Source organism: Lampetra planeri, chromosome 1, assembly GCF_965212315.1.
Source record: "Lampetra planeri chromosome 1, kcLamPlan1.2.h2, whole genome shotgun sequence".
Lineage (NCBI taxonomy): Eukaryota > Metazoa > Chordata > Hyperoartia > Petromyzontiformes > Petromyzontidae > Lampetra > Lampetra planeri.
Window position 1 is genome coordinate 28,392,158 of NC_136107.1, and position 15,979 is coordinate 28,408,136.

Consider the following 15,979-nt stretch of genomic DNA (forward strand, 5'->3'; position numbering starts at 1 on the left):
ATTAACATAATGTTTTTTAACGATTGAGAACCAAAGGGGTGCATGGCTGCAGTAATGGTTAAGAACTTCTAGATTTGAAGCTTTCGTGACTGCAAGAATTCATATTCTTGGGTTTTTTCAGTAAAGTCACGTAGGTAAAAAATAAAAATTTAAATGAATAAAAGTAAAATAAAATTAAAATCACGACGTTTCGGAGGCAACACAAGCTTCCGTCTTCAGGTGGAACCGTCACAGCACGATTGCTGTATCAATAAGAGAAATTCCAAGAAAACCGTCCATGTATATATACTGGTTGAGGGTGGGAGGAGCCAAGGCAGGCCCCTGGATATTAATATTATTGTGAAGTTGGTGCGGCTAGGAATGAGCCTTTGTTGTGTAGACTGGTTGAACTGGGAGGTTCCAAGAGTTGTTAAGGTGCGGCTGATGTAAAGGTGCGGCTGCTGTGAATGGGACTGAGCCTTTGTTATGTTAGATGAAACAGCACTTTACTACGTTGCTGGGATTAATTCTAGATTTAGTTAAATATTTTTTGATTTAAAAAGATTTAACTACACACAAAAGATTTAACTACACATATTTGGACCATCTTATTTGACAGGCACTATTCTTCAGTTACCATATAGTTTCTTCTTCTTTTTTCACACACTGGTTTTCTTACTTTAAGTTTTACCACACATATTTGGCAAATTTATAATTAATCCCAGCAACGTAGCAAAGTGCTGTTTCATCTACATAACAAAGGCTCAGTCCCATTTACATCAGCCGCACCTTAACAACTCTTGGAACCTCCCAGTTCAACCAGTCTACACAACAAAGGCTCATTCCTAGCAGCGGCTTTAGCCGCACCAACTTCACAATAATAATAATAATATCCAGGGGCTTGCCTTGGCTCCTCCCACCCTCAACCAGTATATATACATGGACGGTTTTCTTGGAATTTCTCTTATTGATACAGCAATCGTGCTGTGACGGTTCCACCTGGAGACGAAAGCTTGTGTTGCCTCCGAAACGTCGTGATTTTTATTTATTTTTATTTTACTTTTATGAATTTAAATTTTTTACCTACGTGACTTTACTGAAAAAACCTAATAATATGGTTAAGAACCACTGAACTGAGGAAATAATCATTTGAACACAGATGCTTTGTTGACCTGAGTGAACACGTTTTTTCTGTCCTCCATTCTGGCGGTGAACTCCTCGCCGATGATCTCAACGTCAGGTGAGTGCACGGCTGAATGCTCCATAGTGAGGCTGTCTTCGTCGAAGTGGCGCTGGAACTGGACGGCGTGGAGGCATCGTCTTCGGCACAGCACCAGTGTGAGCACCAGCAGGAAGAACAGCAGTAAGCCCAGAAGTGCAGCCGCAGCGTTGGGGAAATGCGAGTATTCCCTGTCCGTGAAAACTGTCCGGCACTGGGAGCTTGCAGGATCCAGGCACTTCCTTATCTGCGCACAAGTAAAAAAACAAACATGATTCCTTCTATGCAGGCTGCGGTTACAAGGTCTAATATTCCAATGCTCAAACAAATAACTTAGCATTGTGAAAATCTAAAACACCTACAAACGTTTACAATTATAAATTGTAGACCATAAGTTTGTACATTAATTTGATATTTGTTCCATTTCTTATGAATGTGCTATGTTTTGCAGATGGAAATAGTCTGCCAGTAACGAGTGATGTTACTATGTGTAACACATAGGCTTTTGCTACTAATATTATCCATAATAGAGGTTTGTTTGGGTTAGATCGTGTTAATATAAATATAGACCGAAACAGGAGGAGAATTTCTCTACAATTCTGGCTGTTGCCTGATGAAGCTGGTTGTTGTAATTACCGGTGAAATATCATGGTACTCAAATTGTAATTGTTATGGGTTCACTCTCCAAAACACAAACGGTGTGTGCTGAACTATTAACTAATCAGCACGTTTTGTTTACGTGACAAACCTTACTAATTGGCTGTGTCGGATGGGAGCAGATTTAACGACAAATTTATATTTACGCGATTTAACCTAAAAAAACCCCTCTAAAGGATTACTTTGGGTAATATGAGTATAAACATCACTGTTCATACATTAAGCCCCAGACCAACAGAAGGTACCTTTGCACGAACAATCAATTAGCTTTTCAATGAGTGTCGGTTTGCATGTCATTTAAAAAATGACTTGAAAAATATATAATCCAACCAAATACAAGAAGCACTCTGCCACTTCCAATATTATATCTATTATGTAATAAAAGTAAGCCACACTTTATGTACATTTATAATCAATTATAATGTATTGTGACTGAAAATATAACCAACTACAATATCTATAAAGTGCTGCCATATGCACCAATATCTCAATTCTTCAGGACCTATCTCCATCCTACCCAACATCTCCTACATATGCTATATCCTTATCCCAGCTGCAGCCAAGACCCTCATCAATGCATTTATTACATCCCGAACCTGTCTACTGCAACTTTCTCCTCTAGGGCCTCACCATATCTCTCGTCTACAAACTCCAGATGATACAAAATTCCATCTGCATAAAATAATCTCCAATCCCTCCACTGCTTCCAAATCCATACTCAGGTCAATTTTAGTGTCACATTCACCATCTTCTAGATTCACCATGGGCTCACCCCTGCCTACTTCTCCCGTCTCATCTATATTTTCCTCCACACTGCGCTCCAGAAACCAAGACTCTCTGAAGCCCCCCAATCAACATTCGCTCCGTCGGAAGGTTACAGTTGAGCACATAAATTAAAATATAATTCCGTGTATTAACACTGCCTTTTAACAGATAAATATATCATCGGATGTTTTGAGATATATTTTACACTGACTGAAATATAAACCTATGATGTAAAAAAAGACAGCGATATTTCCTGCTCAAATGACCCAATCTTTACAGCCCTAAGCCAGTTTTAGAAATTCCACATTCCTATGAAGGGGGCGAGTCTATGCATGGGAAAGACACTGTTGGCTTGCCACAACGTGGTAATCGACTCCAGAGGGATGATGGGGTGCGTCAACTGCCAACCAGGAATTACTCTTTGGTTCTTTCGGTAAAGTCACGTATAAAGATAAAATAATAAATTAAATACTAGCATACGACGTTTCGATTGCAACACAAGCAATCATCATCAGGTATAAATGAAATAGAAACACAAATCTAGTATACTTAGAAATGTAATGTAATACAACAGAGAGTGGGATAACATAACAGCCAACACCCTACCTGGTTGATTACGTTCTTCCTGAGAATGCTAAATTTGAGAGATAAAACACAGAACCAGAGACATATAGACAGACATATAAGTGGAGACAGATATCACAGAGATACATAGGCACACAGAGAAACCACGCCTCTGTGTCGAGGCCTTAAATAGAGAGAGGGGGCGGGGGCGGAGAGAGAGGGAGGGGTTAGAGAAATTAGCATGTCAATGAGTGGCACGCTGAAAAGGTAAAAATGAGGAGACTGGGAGAGAGGCACACTGAGTTAAATAACCTAGCAAAATTTCGAAATGTAATGTAATGCAACACAGAAAGTCGGTCAACACACAATTAACGCATAGACTGGTTGATTACGTTTTTCAAAGATTGCTAAGTTAGAAGTTGCGTGAAATTTTTTAAGAGAGACAAGACGCAAACAAGAAGAACAGACAAGCAGAGAGGGAGAGGGACAACAGCCGAGACAACAGAGAGAGCAGAACATAAGAACGACAAAACGAGTGGAGACAGAGAAAGTACACTAAATCAAATAAACCTAGCAAAATTTCGAAATGTAATGCAACACACAGAGGGTCGGTCAACACACAATTAACGCATAGCCTGGTTGATTACGTTCTTCCAAAGATTGCTAAATTAGAAGTTAAGTGTGAAATTTGAAAGACAAAGTCACGTGTTTGCGTCTTGTCTCTCTTTAAAAATTTCACACTTAACATCTAAAAGAACCAAAGAGTAATTCCTGCAGTCACGAAAGCTCCAAATTAAGTATGAACCACTTCTACGGGGAAGTTTTAAGTTTTTTTCTCTCTCTCTGGATTTTTGTTGTCTCTCTCTGCTTGTGTATTGGTCTTCGTGTCTGTGTCTTTCAAATTTCACACTTAACTTCTAATTTAGCAATCTTTGGAAGAACGTAATCAACCAGACTATGCGTTAATTGTGTGTTGACCGACCCTCTGTGTTGCATTGCATTATATTTCGAAATTTTGCTAGGTTTATTTGATTTAGTGTACTTTCTCTGTCTCCACTCGTTTTGTCGTTCTTATGTTCTGCTCTCTCTGTTGTCTCAGCTGTTGTCCCTCTCCCGCTCTGCTTGTCTGTTCTTCTTGTTTGCGTCTTGTCTCTCTTTAAAAATGTCACACTTAACTTCTAACTTAGCAATCTTTGAAAAACGTAATCAACCAGTCTATGCGTTGTGTGTTGACCGACTTTCTGTGTTGCATTACATTTCGAAATTTTGCTAGGTTATTTAATTCAGAGTGCCTCTTTCCCTGTCTCCTCATTTTTACAACCTTTTCAGCGTGCCACTCATTGACATGCTAATTTCTCTAACCCCTCCCTCTCTCTCCGCCCCCGCCCCCTCTCTCTATTTAAGGCCTCGACACAGAGGCGTGGTTTCTCTGTGTGCCTATGTATATCTGTGATATCTGTCTCCACTTATATGTCTGTCTATATGTCTCTGGTTCTGTGTTTTATCTCTCAAATTTAGCATTCTCAGGAGGAACGTAATCAACCAGGTAGGGTGTTGGCTGTTCTGTTATCTGACTCTCTGTTGTATCACATTACATTTCTAAGTATACTAGATTTGTGTTTCTATTTCATTTATACCTGATGATGATTGCTTGTGTTGCAATCGAAACGTCGTATGGTAGTATTTAATTTATTATTTTCTCTTTATACGTGACTTTACCGAAAGAACCAAAGAGTAATTCCTGCAGTCACGAAAGCTCCAAATTAAGTATGCCAACCAGGAGTTTAACTAGCTTGTTTCCAATTGCAAGCTGATCTTAACACTGCTCACATCTGTTACACTGTACGATACAAACTGTTCACAATACTCAAAACAGGTACCTGATCACTGAATGGGATGATGCATAAGGTGTACATTGTCGCTGGGATTAGATTGGAGACTTCAAGGTGGGTGAGCCCTCCTTGCACCTCCATATTGGTGTGTTTTTCTCCCTCGGTAACGTAAACCTAGACATAAATAATTCACAAAAATCACTCGTTGCATGAGACAGAATGATTTGCAGTAGGTACAGTGAGATTGTGCAATTCATTGAATTAAATACATCAGATTCATGACAGAGGAATATAAATGAAGCAAATTCAAAACATTGAAAAGTCCATACAGAAATATCGACATATAAAATTAATAGTTTTACTTTGTCAGGTTTGGCTACGTCTGACTTCATTACCAATTGTTGCTCAAAGCCACCATCCTTCTATCCCGACTCCGTAGACCAGAAAAGGTAAACAGCCAATGAGGAGTTGGAATAAATCAAGACCAGCACTCCCCACGCATTTGCATTGGATATAACTTAATTGGTGTCACCCTCTCACTTGTAATGCATCTCAGGCAACATTAAAACTAACATTCTGGATGAGAAAGCATTGTACATTTGATGATACTGAGAATGAGGAAGAGATGCGGTTATGATTGAACTCCAGCAAACTTCTGTTAAAATGGACCTATATATGTAGGCAGCAAATGATGTTTGTGGCAGGATCCGAATGGGGAAATAGTATGAAAAAAATTCATACTTTTGGCACATTCTCCATTACTGCAACCAAATGCATTGCACGTCATATGAAATCTAACAAAATGCCGAAATCTGTAAGAAAAGATGCTGCACGTTTCCTAATGATACTCGCCATCATACTTGCAAGCACCCTTTTTTTTAAGCATTGCATCTGGTTTGAGAATGCACATTCCAATGACGTCATCACGTGATAGTAGCAGACTTGCACTTTTTGGAAAGTGCAGATGTCAAAAATGTTTGAAATTACGAAACCAATAATTGTCTGGTTATGTCCTCAGTAAGATACATATTTTTGTTACGATTCATTTTTTTCCTCTGACGTACCGTTTGGGAGATACAGACACTATTGAAATGTCGAGATAAATGTTTCCAGTGAGTAGAAATGTAATAGTGAAAATATTGTGACTCAGCTGTATAATACAAAGTGCTTGAGATTAGATGCAGCAGAAGCACACATGCAACAGCAGCAGTGGGCATGCACAGCAACGTTTGTACCGGTACAACACGCAGCAGCAGCTGCACCACATTTCTGTCATCAATATATAACAACAAGACACAAAGGTGTAATGGCACACAAGATTTCAACGCAAGGTTGAACAAAAAATCGTCCACTGTCCATGCCTGGAATTCTGCCCAAGGATCTGGTGACAGTGACTCCCACTCCAGTTTCACCGATCTTGGATACACCTCCACCCTAACGTGCTGGATCTCAGAGGATCTGCACGGCTCCAGAGTCTCCACAGCTTCTGTCCTGAATAATGCAAATATATATATAAATCACGCGATAATGCAAGCTTGCGAGTTATCAGTTTCCAATGTCTCATTAATTTTGTCGTGATACAAAAATAGACAATCACCAGATGTTTCCCTAATAATGGATATAAAGGATGCTCGTGATATAGAATGTGGGTGGTTAATCGTCGCAGTCGACAATGACCATCCCTTCATGCGCTCTCTCACACTCAGGGGTGTAGAAGTCAAGATGTCGTTATTTGGGGTTTGTTTTTGGTTCTATTGCGAATTCTCATGAGAACATTCTGGGCATTTCAGACGAGCAGGTGCACAGGTGCTGAGATTAGCGTTTTTTGCGATAGAATATGATATACTATACATGTGGTGAGATTAAACTGTATATAACACAATTACCACCGTGGCATATTTTTAAACTAATTTTAGGTGTTCTCTGTAGCACAACAAAACATTCACCAAGTTTAATAAGTATATTCGCGGTTTTTAACAGTTTGAGCAGCTGGTCAATGTAACACGTTGTTGAGAGTTGTTGGCCACAAACCTGTGCCTCTTGTAAATGTTCATCGGTGTGTGTTCAGATATCTACTGGAAATCTGTGAAACTACTAGACATCTGTAAAAAAGATCGGATTCCTCACCATAAATAAATATTATTCTGTGTCGTGTATTACTTTGTGGGATTACATCTTTGAGTGTGTAAAATACACGTATAAACATATCGGGGGTTGTTTCACCATTGAAGATTTTTTTGTTTAAAGTTTGTATTTAAAGGGGTGAGAACTCACGAAATCAGGTTTGAGCCTCATCTTCAAGAATTACCCAGGTCGACCAAAAATGCACTAACATAAAAACAATGCAATGGTGCAGGCCAAGGGGCTTATGGGTCAAAATGGTATTTTCACGTGGATAAACACTCTTCTTGCCTGTTGATTTTATACTGCACAGTTCACCACGACAACAGAGTAAAAGGTGTACAATGCATGCAGCGTGCAATTTTAAAATAACGCAAGAGTGCTTCCAACAACAACTCTTTCAGCCGTTTAACGATACAAACCGCAAACATTTGTTTTGTGATGATGGAGGGAAATCGCATACACCGTGGAAGCGTGCACATCGGTCGGATGGGCAGGAAGGGTAGGAAGGGTAGGTCTCCGAAGTCTCTGGGAGGTGGTGTGGTTGATCGATTTCCAGCCTTGAGTTCGTGATGTCACTGTAGCGCGTGGGCCTCCTGTAGTTTGGTAGAGTGTTGAGGCTTCATTGAAATGGGATATTTCTGTAGCTGCAGTTTCGTTCTCAAATGCAGGGCAGGTGAGAATCTGCAGCTGCAAATATCACAAAAACAAATATGTCAACTGATAGCTTACTAAATAGGATATGCAAATTCGTTATTTAGCGTCTTATTTTAATTCTCCATAGATAAAGTATTGCGGAGCAGTGATGCTTGCACTTGACACACTTAGACGAGGAAAAACGGCTCATATCACTGGCACTTGGTGTCACTGACCAGCATGGTCAAGCATGGTCAAATAACTCCCATAACCCACTTCGTGTGGGGAGGCGCTCAATGAACAGTGAGCTGACAATGAGGGGTGCATTTATTCTTACATTGGTCACAGACACGCTCCGACTTCGAACATTAGAACACCACCCAGTGCCCAGCACTCGGGGAACTTAGCGAATGCATTACATTGTGCATTTATTATAAATGTAATCAACTAGGTATTTGAAGTTTGTAAATGAAACACATGCGAATACAAAGAAAACTAGTGCAAATGTAGTAAAACAGCAAGAGGCGCCAGAAAAGTTAGGTACTAATGTAGCCAACCATGCTAATCGCACCTCAGATTAGCACGGTTGACTAGGCATGGTGCGAAAGAAGCTCAACATACATACACACTTATGTACAGGTGTAAGTAAGCTCTAGACTTTAGTCTAACAGTGACATGAACGCACTCAAATCGAAAAAAAAACTCCAGTGCAAACACGTGGAACCAAGAGGCGAAAGAGTAACGTTAGGTACAAGTGCAAGTATGCTCTGTGTTTTCACCTCCTCGGACAGTCGGGTAGTGAGGGGTAAGGAACCAAGATGTAGATGAGTGTGGCAAGGATATTCCAAAAACGTGGAGCAGAAAATACGGAAAAACTTTTTACCAAACAATGTTTTATCAAAGTCACGTAGATAGAAAAAATTATAAAAGAACACGACGTTTCAGTCGCAACACAAGCATCCGTCATCAGATGAGAAATAATTATCTGCTGTTGTGGCTTTATATAGGCACGGGAGGGGGGGTGGGTGTAGAGTCGTGGCTGCAGGAGTTCACGGGGAGAGGGGGTAGGGTTTGTGGCGTGCAGGGACGGGTGGGGGCTGGAGACATTAGCATGTCAATGAACTTGAATTAGTAAACGAAAACAGTACAGGTGGGTGAGTGAAAATCACAGCAGTTAAACTTGACGTGGTTTATCACGTCCTTCCAATGATTGAGCTGTCGTGGCGGCAGGAGTTCACGGGGGAGAGGGGGGAGGGTTTGTGGTGTGCAGGGACGGGTGGGGGCAAAGTCATGTGACTTTACCGAAAGAACCAAAGAGCAATTCCTGCAGTCACGAAAGCTTCAAATCAAGTTTAATTTTGAATTAGTAAACTCGTATTTTTTTTTTAAACAGCACGGGTGGGTGAGTGAAAATCACAGCAGTTCAAACATGACGTGGTTTAATTGTCGATTTAAAGCTTTGGTGACTGCAGGGATTCATCTTCTTGGTTCTTTCGGTAAAGTCACGTAGAAGGGAAGTAATGAAATAATAAAAATAAAACATAATAAAATAATTCTCACGACGTTTCGGCTACAACGCAAGTAGCCATCTTCAGGTGAAGAATGAGACACTGCCAAGCTTGGAGCTTATATATAAGCTGGGTTGGAGGTGGAAGAAGAGCGCCTTGACAAAAGAATGTGCATATCAAGAGAAATTTAGCATATTCATGGGAAATGCGTAGGAGGTGGGCGGGGGGGTTTCAAAGTCATATTATGCCCATGCATTATGCAGGATTAGCAGCATCAAAGGGAGGGGGTAGGGGGTAGCATTAACAAAGGGAGGGAATGTTAATAGTATGTAGAAGCAATGAAACATGTCAATGAGAGAGCGTAGGAAGGAGACCCGCAGCGGACCAATAATGCATTCCCTGTGGAGAACACAAGATACACAGTCAATGCCAGTGAGTGGACTGCGGTCTGAAAGTCACCGTAAACGTGAACAACAATCAGTTAAGATCCGAAATGGTTTATTACGTCCTTCCAATGATTGCTGAGCCAGAATCCATCTTCTCGGTTGAAATTGCCTCTGTGTTTGTATATGTGGATCGCCTCATGAACGAATCTCTCATGGTAGCCAGATGGCTTGCAGAGAACCTCTGTCTTGGAGAAGTCAATGTCATGTGAGCCCACTGAATTGTAACAGTGATCTGCCACGGCTGAGGTGTTTGTCCTACCGTGTTTCAGGTCTGCTTTATGTTCACGGATGCGGTCCGAGACATGTCGTTTGGTTTCTCCAATGTAACTGCTACCACAGAGGCAACTTAGTTTGTAGACGCCAGGGTACTGTATGTCTGGAACCACGTCTTTTACAGACGGGACCAGATCACGGATTTTATGTACTGTGTTGAATCGGATCTGGATCTTGTGTTTAATCAGGATTTTGGAGATCTTTTTTGTGACCCCAGCAATGTAGGGTAAGGTGATGGTTTTGAAAGGCTCCTCAACAGGATCCTTCTTGATGGTTGGAGTGATGGCTTTGCGGATTGAGTTGGAGTAACCATTAGCCTTAAGAGCTTGGCGTACGTGTTTGAGTTCACTGGCAATGTGTTCCTGGTCGGAGATGCATTGGGCTCTATGGTATAGTCTTGATGAGGGAGTTCTTCTGGGATGGATGGATGGTGGTGGGAATCCGGTTTTAGGTAAGCATCCGTATGGGTGGCTTTCCTGTAGACAGAATGGCTCATTGAACCATCAGGTCTCCTTTTCATTAGGACATCCAAAAAGGGTAGCTTGCCATCTTTTTCGACTTCCATGGTGAATCTGATGGCTGGGTGTATGGAATTGATGTGGTCGAGGAATTGGTCTAGAGTAGGCCGGCCATGTGGCCAGATGACAAAAGTGTCATCTACGTACCTCTTCCATAAGGTCGGGCGTAGAGTGGCAGTCTGGATGGCGTCAGTCTCCAAGCTTGGCAGTGTTTCATTCTTCACCTGAAGACGGCTGCTTGCGTTGTAGCCGATACGTCGTAGAAATTATTTTATTCTGTTTTATTTTTATTATTTTATTACTTCCCATCTACGTGACTTTACCGAAAGAACCAAGAAGATGAATCCCTGCAGTCACGAAAGCTTTACATTGAGTTGGAGTTATCGTTATTTTCCCGCCTCCGACTAGGTTCTGGTATGGGATCTAATGTCAGTGACCACTCTGTGAATAAACTAGATTTTAGCTTCAAATCTAGATTAGATTTTAGGACTTACATTAAATCTGTTTTCTAAATGTATATAAATGGTCACCGACACACTTCATTTCCTGCCCCTCAAATTTGTATCTTCTCCAACTAAAGGCAGGAGTCGGAGATAGCTCGCATACGATGGTACACACGGGCTGTCCAGTTATGTGGTGCTTGCCTGCGTTGTTGTACGCTCTTAAATGAACAAACGTGGGCTAATCTCATGACCCTTTTGTAACTCACTGGCGTTTGCTATTTCGTGACCCCCCCTCCACCTAGAAGTACTAATTACATTTAATTACATTAATATAAAAACAAAATGCTATTTTTATGCATTAGCCAAGCTCCTGAGTGCTCGGCACTGAAATGGTGATTTTATGTTCATAGTTGGAGCGTGTTAGTGAGCACTTATGAAATACATATTTAACATACGTGTAGTGGTTTAACCCGCACCAAGAGGGGTAATTGTAAACACGTGCGGGTTGGGAACAGTGGGGTCGTATCGGGACATTCTGGTGTTGCTGGGGGACAACGGGTGAGACGGAGACGGCCCGTTAGGCAATTATAGATGTAGGGCAGTGATTGGCCGGTTGTTGTTGTCAGGGACAAGGTGGCGCCTTTAAGTCTGGGAATGGGGACAGGTGGCGGCGGGGGCCGGGGGCGCGGGGCGTTGGGGGGGCGCCAGTTAATTAATTGGAAATGAATAGGGACGGGGATAAATACGGGAGCGTCAGAGCGAGACGGGGAGTTGTGCTGGGAGGTGGACGGAGACGGTCGGAGCAGAAGAAGATCTGAGAAGAAGTATAGAGTAGCAGTGGAGTAGAAGAAGTAGAGGGTAGCAGTGGAGTAGAAGAATAAGTATAGGGTAGCAGCGGAGTAGAAGTATAGGGTACCACAACGCGAGTATGTGTCAGCGCAGGTGACGAGACTCGGGGTGCTGAGGTGGAGGAGAGGGGTGGTGACGTCACACGACACGAGGGAGGAGGGAGAGGTGTGATAACGATTGGAGTGAGTCGGTGAGAAGGGGGGACGGTGATGACGTCACGCAACACAGACATTTTATATTAAAATGAAAAAAGCATTAAGATACTAAAATATTAAAATATCTAAAACATAAATTCCAAATGATAAAACATATTCGCCATCCTTGTACCTCGGTAGTACCCCGGGTTCCTGCTAGTTACATATATTATTATCTCAACATAACAATGTCGTTTAATGCGTGCTATCCCTCTCATAGAGTTCACATACTCCATAATCCTTTACGTAAGGAGTCATTTGGTATATTAGCCACGTGAAATATTATTAAAAAACAACGTTTCTTTGCTCCAATTTATATCTTGGTGAAAGTTCCTTATAGAATGTATGATGAAATTGTGCCAATATCTCTGCTTCCAACAATGCCAACAAATCGATAACTTGTTGAACTTAAGACATTTCGTAAAACTGTGCCTCTGGTTCAAGAGTTACCTTGTAGATACATATTTAATTACTTTATATTAACACATTACACATTCTCAAAAGTTAGCGAATTCTGTTCCAACACAACCCAGGGAAAACACATTCTAATGCTCTGACCCGGAGCTAAATACTGCTAACAGCCAGAACGAAATTAAACTAAATTTCGATTTAAAGCTTTCGTGACTGCAGGGATTCATCTTCTTGGTTCTTTCGGTAAAGTCACGTAGAAGGGAAGTAATAAAATAATAAAAATAAAACATAATAAAACAATTCTCACGACGTTTCGGCCACAACGCAAGCAGCCATCCTCAGGCGAAGAATGAAACACCCCAAGCTTGGAGCGTATATTTAAGCTGGGTTAGAGGGGGGGGAGGTGGGAAGAAGAGCGCCTAAACAAAATAATTTGCATATCAAGAGGAATTCAGCATATGGAAAATGCGTAGGAGGTGGGCGGGGGGGGGTTCCAAATCAATACTATGCCCGTGCATTATGCAGGATTAGCAGCATCAAAGGGGGGGGGGGGGGAAGGGGGGGAGCATTAACAAAGGAAAGGAATGTTAATAGTATGTAGCTGTAGTTACTAAACAACCACGTAAAAAACTACAGTATAAACTGCATGACAAACTAAAGTATAAACTACATAGCATCATCAGTAAACTTACTATACTCTACAATAAGCTGAGTTACTAACAGTAAGTAATACATGAAATATTCTACGTTGTAAAAAATTATATAATATGCTTCCATCTAAACTTTATTCTCTTACATCACACGCGTCTATACCGTACTATATACTTCCATAGGCAAAACCAACATTAAATTACATACTGTATTGCTATAAACCACCCTATACCTTATACATTTTTAATATAACACTATGTATTATTCTACCCACCCTAATGTGTATCAAAATGGTTTATTACGTCCTTCCAGTGATTGCTAAGCCAGAATCCATCTTCTCGGTTAAAATTGTCTCTGTGTTTGTAAATGTGGATCGCCTCATGTACGAATCTCTCATGATAGCCAGATGGCTTGCAGAGAACCTCTGTCTTGGAGAAGTCAATGTCATGTGAGCCCACTGAGTTGTAACAGTGATCTGCCACGGCTGAGGTGTTTGTCCTACAGTGTTTCAGGTCAGCTTTATGTTCACGGATGCGGTCCGAGACATGTCGTTTGGTTTCCCCAATGTAACTGCTACCACAGAGGCAACTTAGTTTGTAGACACCAGGGTACTGTATGTCTGGAACCACATCTTTTACAGACGGTACCAGATCACGGATTTTATGTACTGTGTTGAATCGGACCTGGATCTTGTGTTTAATCAGGATTTTGGAGATCTTTTTTGTGACCCCAGCAATGTAGGGTAAGGTGATGGTCTTGAAAGGCTCCTCAACAGGATCTTTCTTGGTGGTTGGAGTGATGGCTTTGCGGATTGTGTAGTCGGAGTAACCATTAGCCTTAAGAGCTTGGCGTACGTGTTTGAGTTCACTGGAAATGTGTTCATGGTCGGAGATGCATTGGGCTCTATGATATAGAGTCTTGATGAGAGAATTCTTCTGGGATGGATGGTGGTGGGAATCCGGTTTTAGATAAGCATCCGTGTGGGTGGCTTTCCTGTAGACAGAGTGGCTCATTGAACCATCAGGTCTCCTTTTGATTAGGACATCCAAAAAGGGTAGCTTGCCATCATTTTCGACTTCCATGGTGAATCTGATGGCTGGGTGTATGGAATTGATATGGTCGAGAAATTGGTCTAGAGCAGGCCGGCCATGTGGCCAGATGACAAAAGTGTCGTCTACGTACCTCTTCCATAAGGTCGGGCGTAGAGTCGCAGTCTGGATGGCGTCCGTCTCAAATTTCTCCATGAAGATGTTGGCTACAACCGGAGATAAGGGGGAGCCCATTGGGGTGCCCTCAATTTGCTTGTAGAAGGTTCCATTCCAGGTGAAGTATGTATTGGTTAAGCAGTGTCTCACCAGGGGGGGTACCCCAGCATTCAGTCCTTGATGAACCAAGTCTTCAATGATTGCGATGGTGTCAGGCACAGGCACCTTGGTGAACAAGGAAACCACATCAAAACTGACAAGCAGGTCGTCTGGGGACAGGGCAATCCCCTTGATTGTTGATACCAGGTCAGTAGAGTTTAGTACTGCAGAGGTGGTTTTTCCAGTGAAAGGCCGTAGGATTTCGGACAAAAAACGAGCCAGTTTGTAAGTCGGGGAGTTGATAGTAGAGACAATGGGACGAAGAGGTGTATCTTCTTTATGTATCTTTGGCAAGCCGTACAATCTTGGTGGCCTGGCTGCAGAAGGTTTCAACGAGAACTGTTTGGTCTGATCAATTAATGCGGTTGAAGCAGAAATGATGTTGTTGGTTTTGGAGACGAGGCTGTTGGTGGGGTCTCTTTTTATTTTTGTATAGCTGCCATCGGTGAGTAGTTCTTGAATTTTGTTGTTGTATTCTATTTTGTCCATGATGACAGTGGCATTGCCTTTGTCGGCTGAGAGGATGACAATGTCATCCCTCTTTTTTAATTGAGCTAATTCAAAACGCTCATCTTTGCTGATGTTGCTAGCTGGCATCTTAGCGTTTTTGAGGGTTACAGAGATTTCCGATCTTGCTACGTCTGCAGCGATGTGACTCAAGCCCTTGAGAGCTACATCTACTCGAGCAATTATATCATTAACTGGTATGTGTCTAGGTGTGACTGCAAAGTTTAGTCCTTTAGCTAAAACGGATTTCAAACCTTCAGAAATAGGACTGTTACTGCGATTAATTACGACTTTGTTAACATCTAGCTTTTCAATGTGTGGGTCCGGTTTCTTGTTTGAGAGGCGGTTGAATTTGGAAATCAAGTTGTCCTTACATTTAGTCGACATAGCGGCAGCTGAAGAGGCAGTCATTTTTTCCACATGTTCCCAATCCGATGTGGACATTGTTGCACTCAAGGATAAGTGTGATTTGTAGAGTGTCTTGTCTAACTGATCTAGTTCGGTGCGCGTAAGTCTGATTTTCTCTGAGATAAGAGCTAAGCTAGTTCTAGACAGAATTCGTTTCGCATTAGAAGAAGTTACAGCAGCAGATGTTAGTGTAAATGCGTTCGGTATTACCTTAGAGTCGCGGCATCTCTTCAGAAAGGTGAGAGACTCGATTAGCTGAGCCTTCTTGTCCCGGAGCTTGTTGAAGGATCTCAAAGTTATGTGGAAACCCTCCCCGTAGAGGCGGTTAAATTTCGATTTAAAGCTTTCGTGACTGCAGGGATTCATCTTCTTGGTTCTTTCGGTAAAGTCACGTAGAAGGGAAGTAATAAAATAATAAAAATAAAACATAATAAAACAATTCTCACGACGTTTCGGCCACAACGCAAGCAGCCATCCTCAGGCGAAGAATGAAACACCCCAAGCTTGGAGCGTATATTTAAGCTGGGTTAGAGGGGGGGGAGGTGGGAAGAAGAGCGCCTAAACAAAATAATTTGCATATCAAGAGGAATTCAGCATATGGAAAATGCGTAGGAGGTGGGCGGGGGGGGGTTCC

At 41.8% G+C, this 15,979-nt stretch overlaps 1 protein-coding gene across 1 annotated transcript in view; it reads right to left on the minus strand.

Moving 5' to 3' along the window:
* Nucleotides 1-5,893: 5,893 nt before the first annotated feature.
* LOC144720945 (uncharacterized) overlaps nt 5,894-15,979 on the minus strand; it is a 28,052-nt gene continuing 17,966 nt past the window's right edge. Inside the window, exons 4-5 of the mRNA XM_078598139.1 lie at nt 7,601-7,827; nt 5,894-6,507 (exon numbers count right to left, since the gene is read on the minus strand). Of these exons, the coding sequence (XP_078454265.1) occupies nt 6,000-6,507; nt 7,601-7,827 (735 nt within the window). The 3' untranslated portion in view covers nt 5,894-5,999. The remainder of the gene's footprint in view (nt 6,508-7,600; nt 7,828-15,979) is intronic.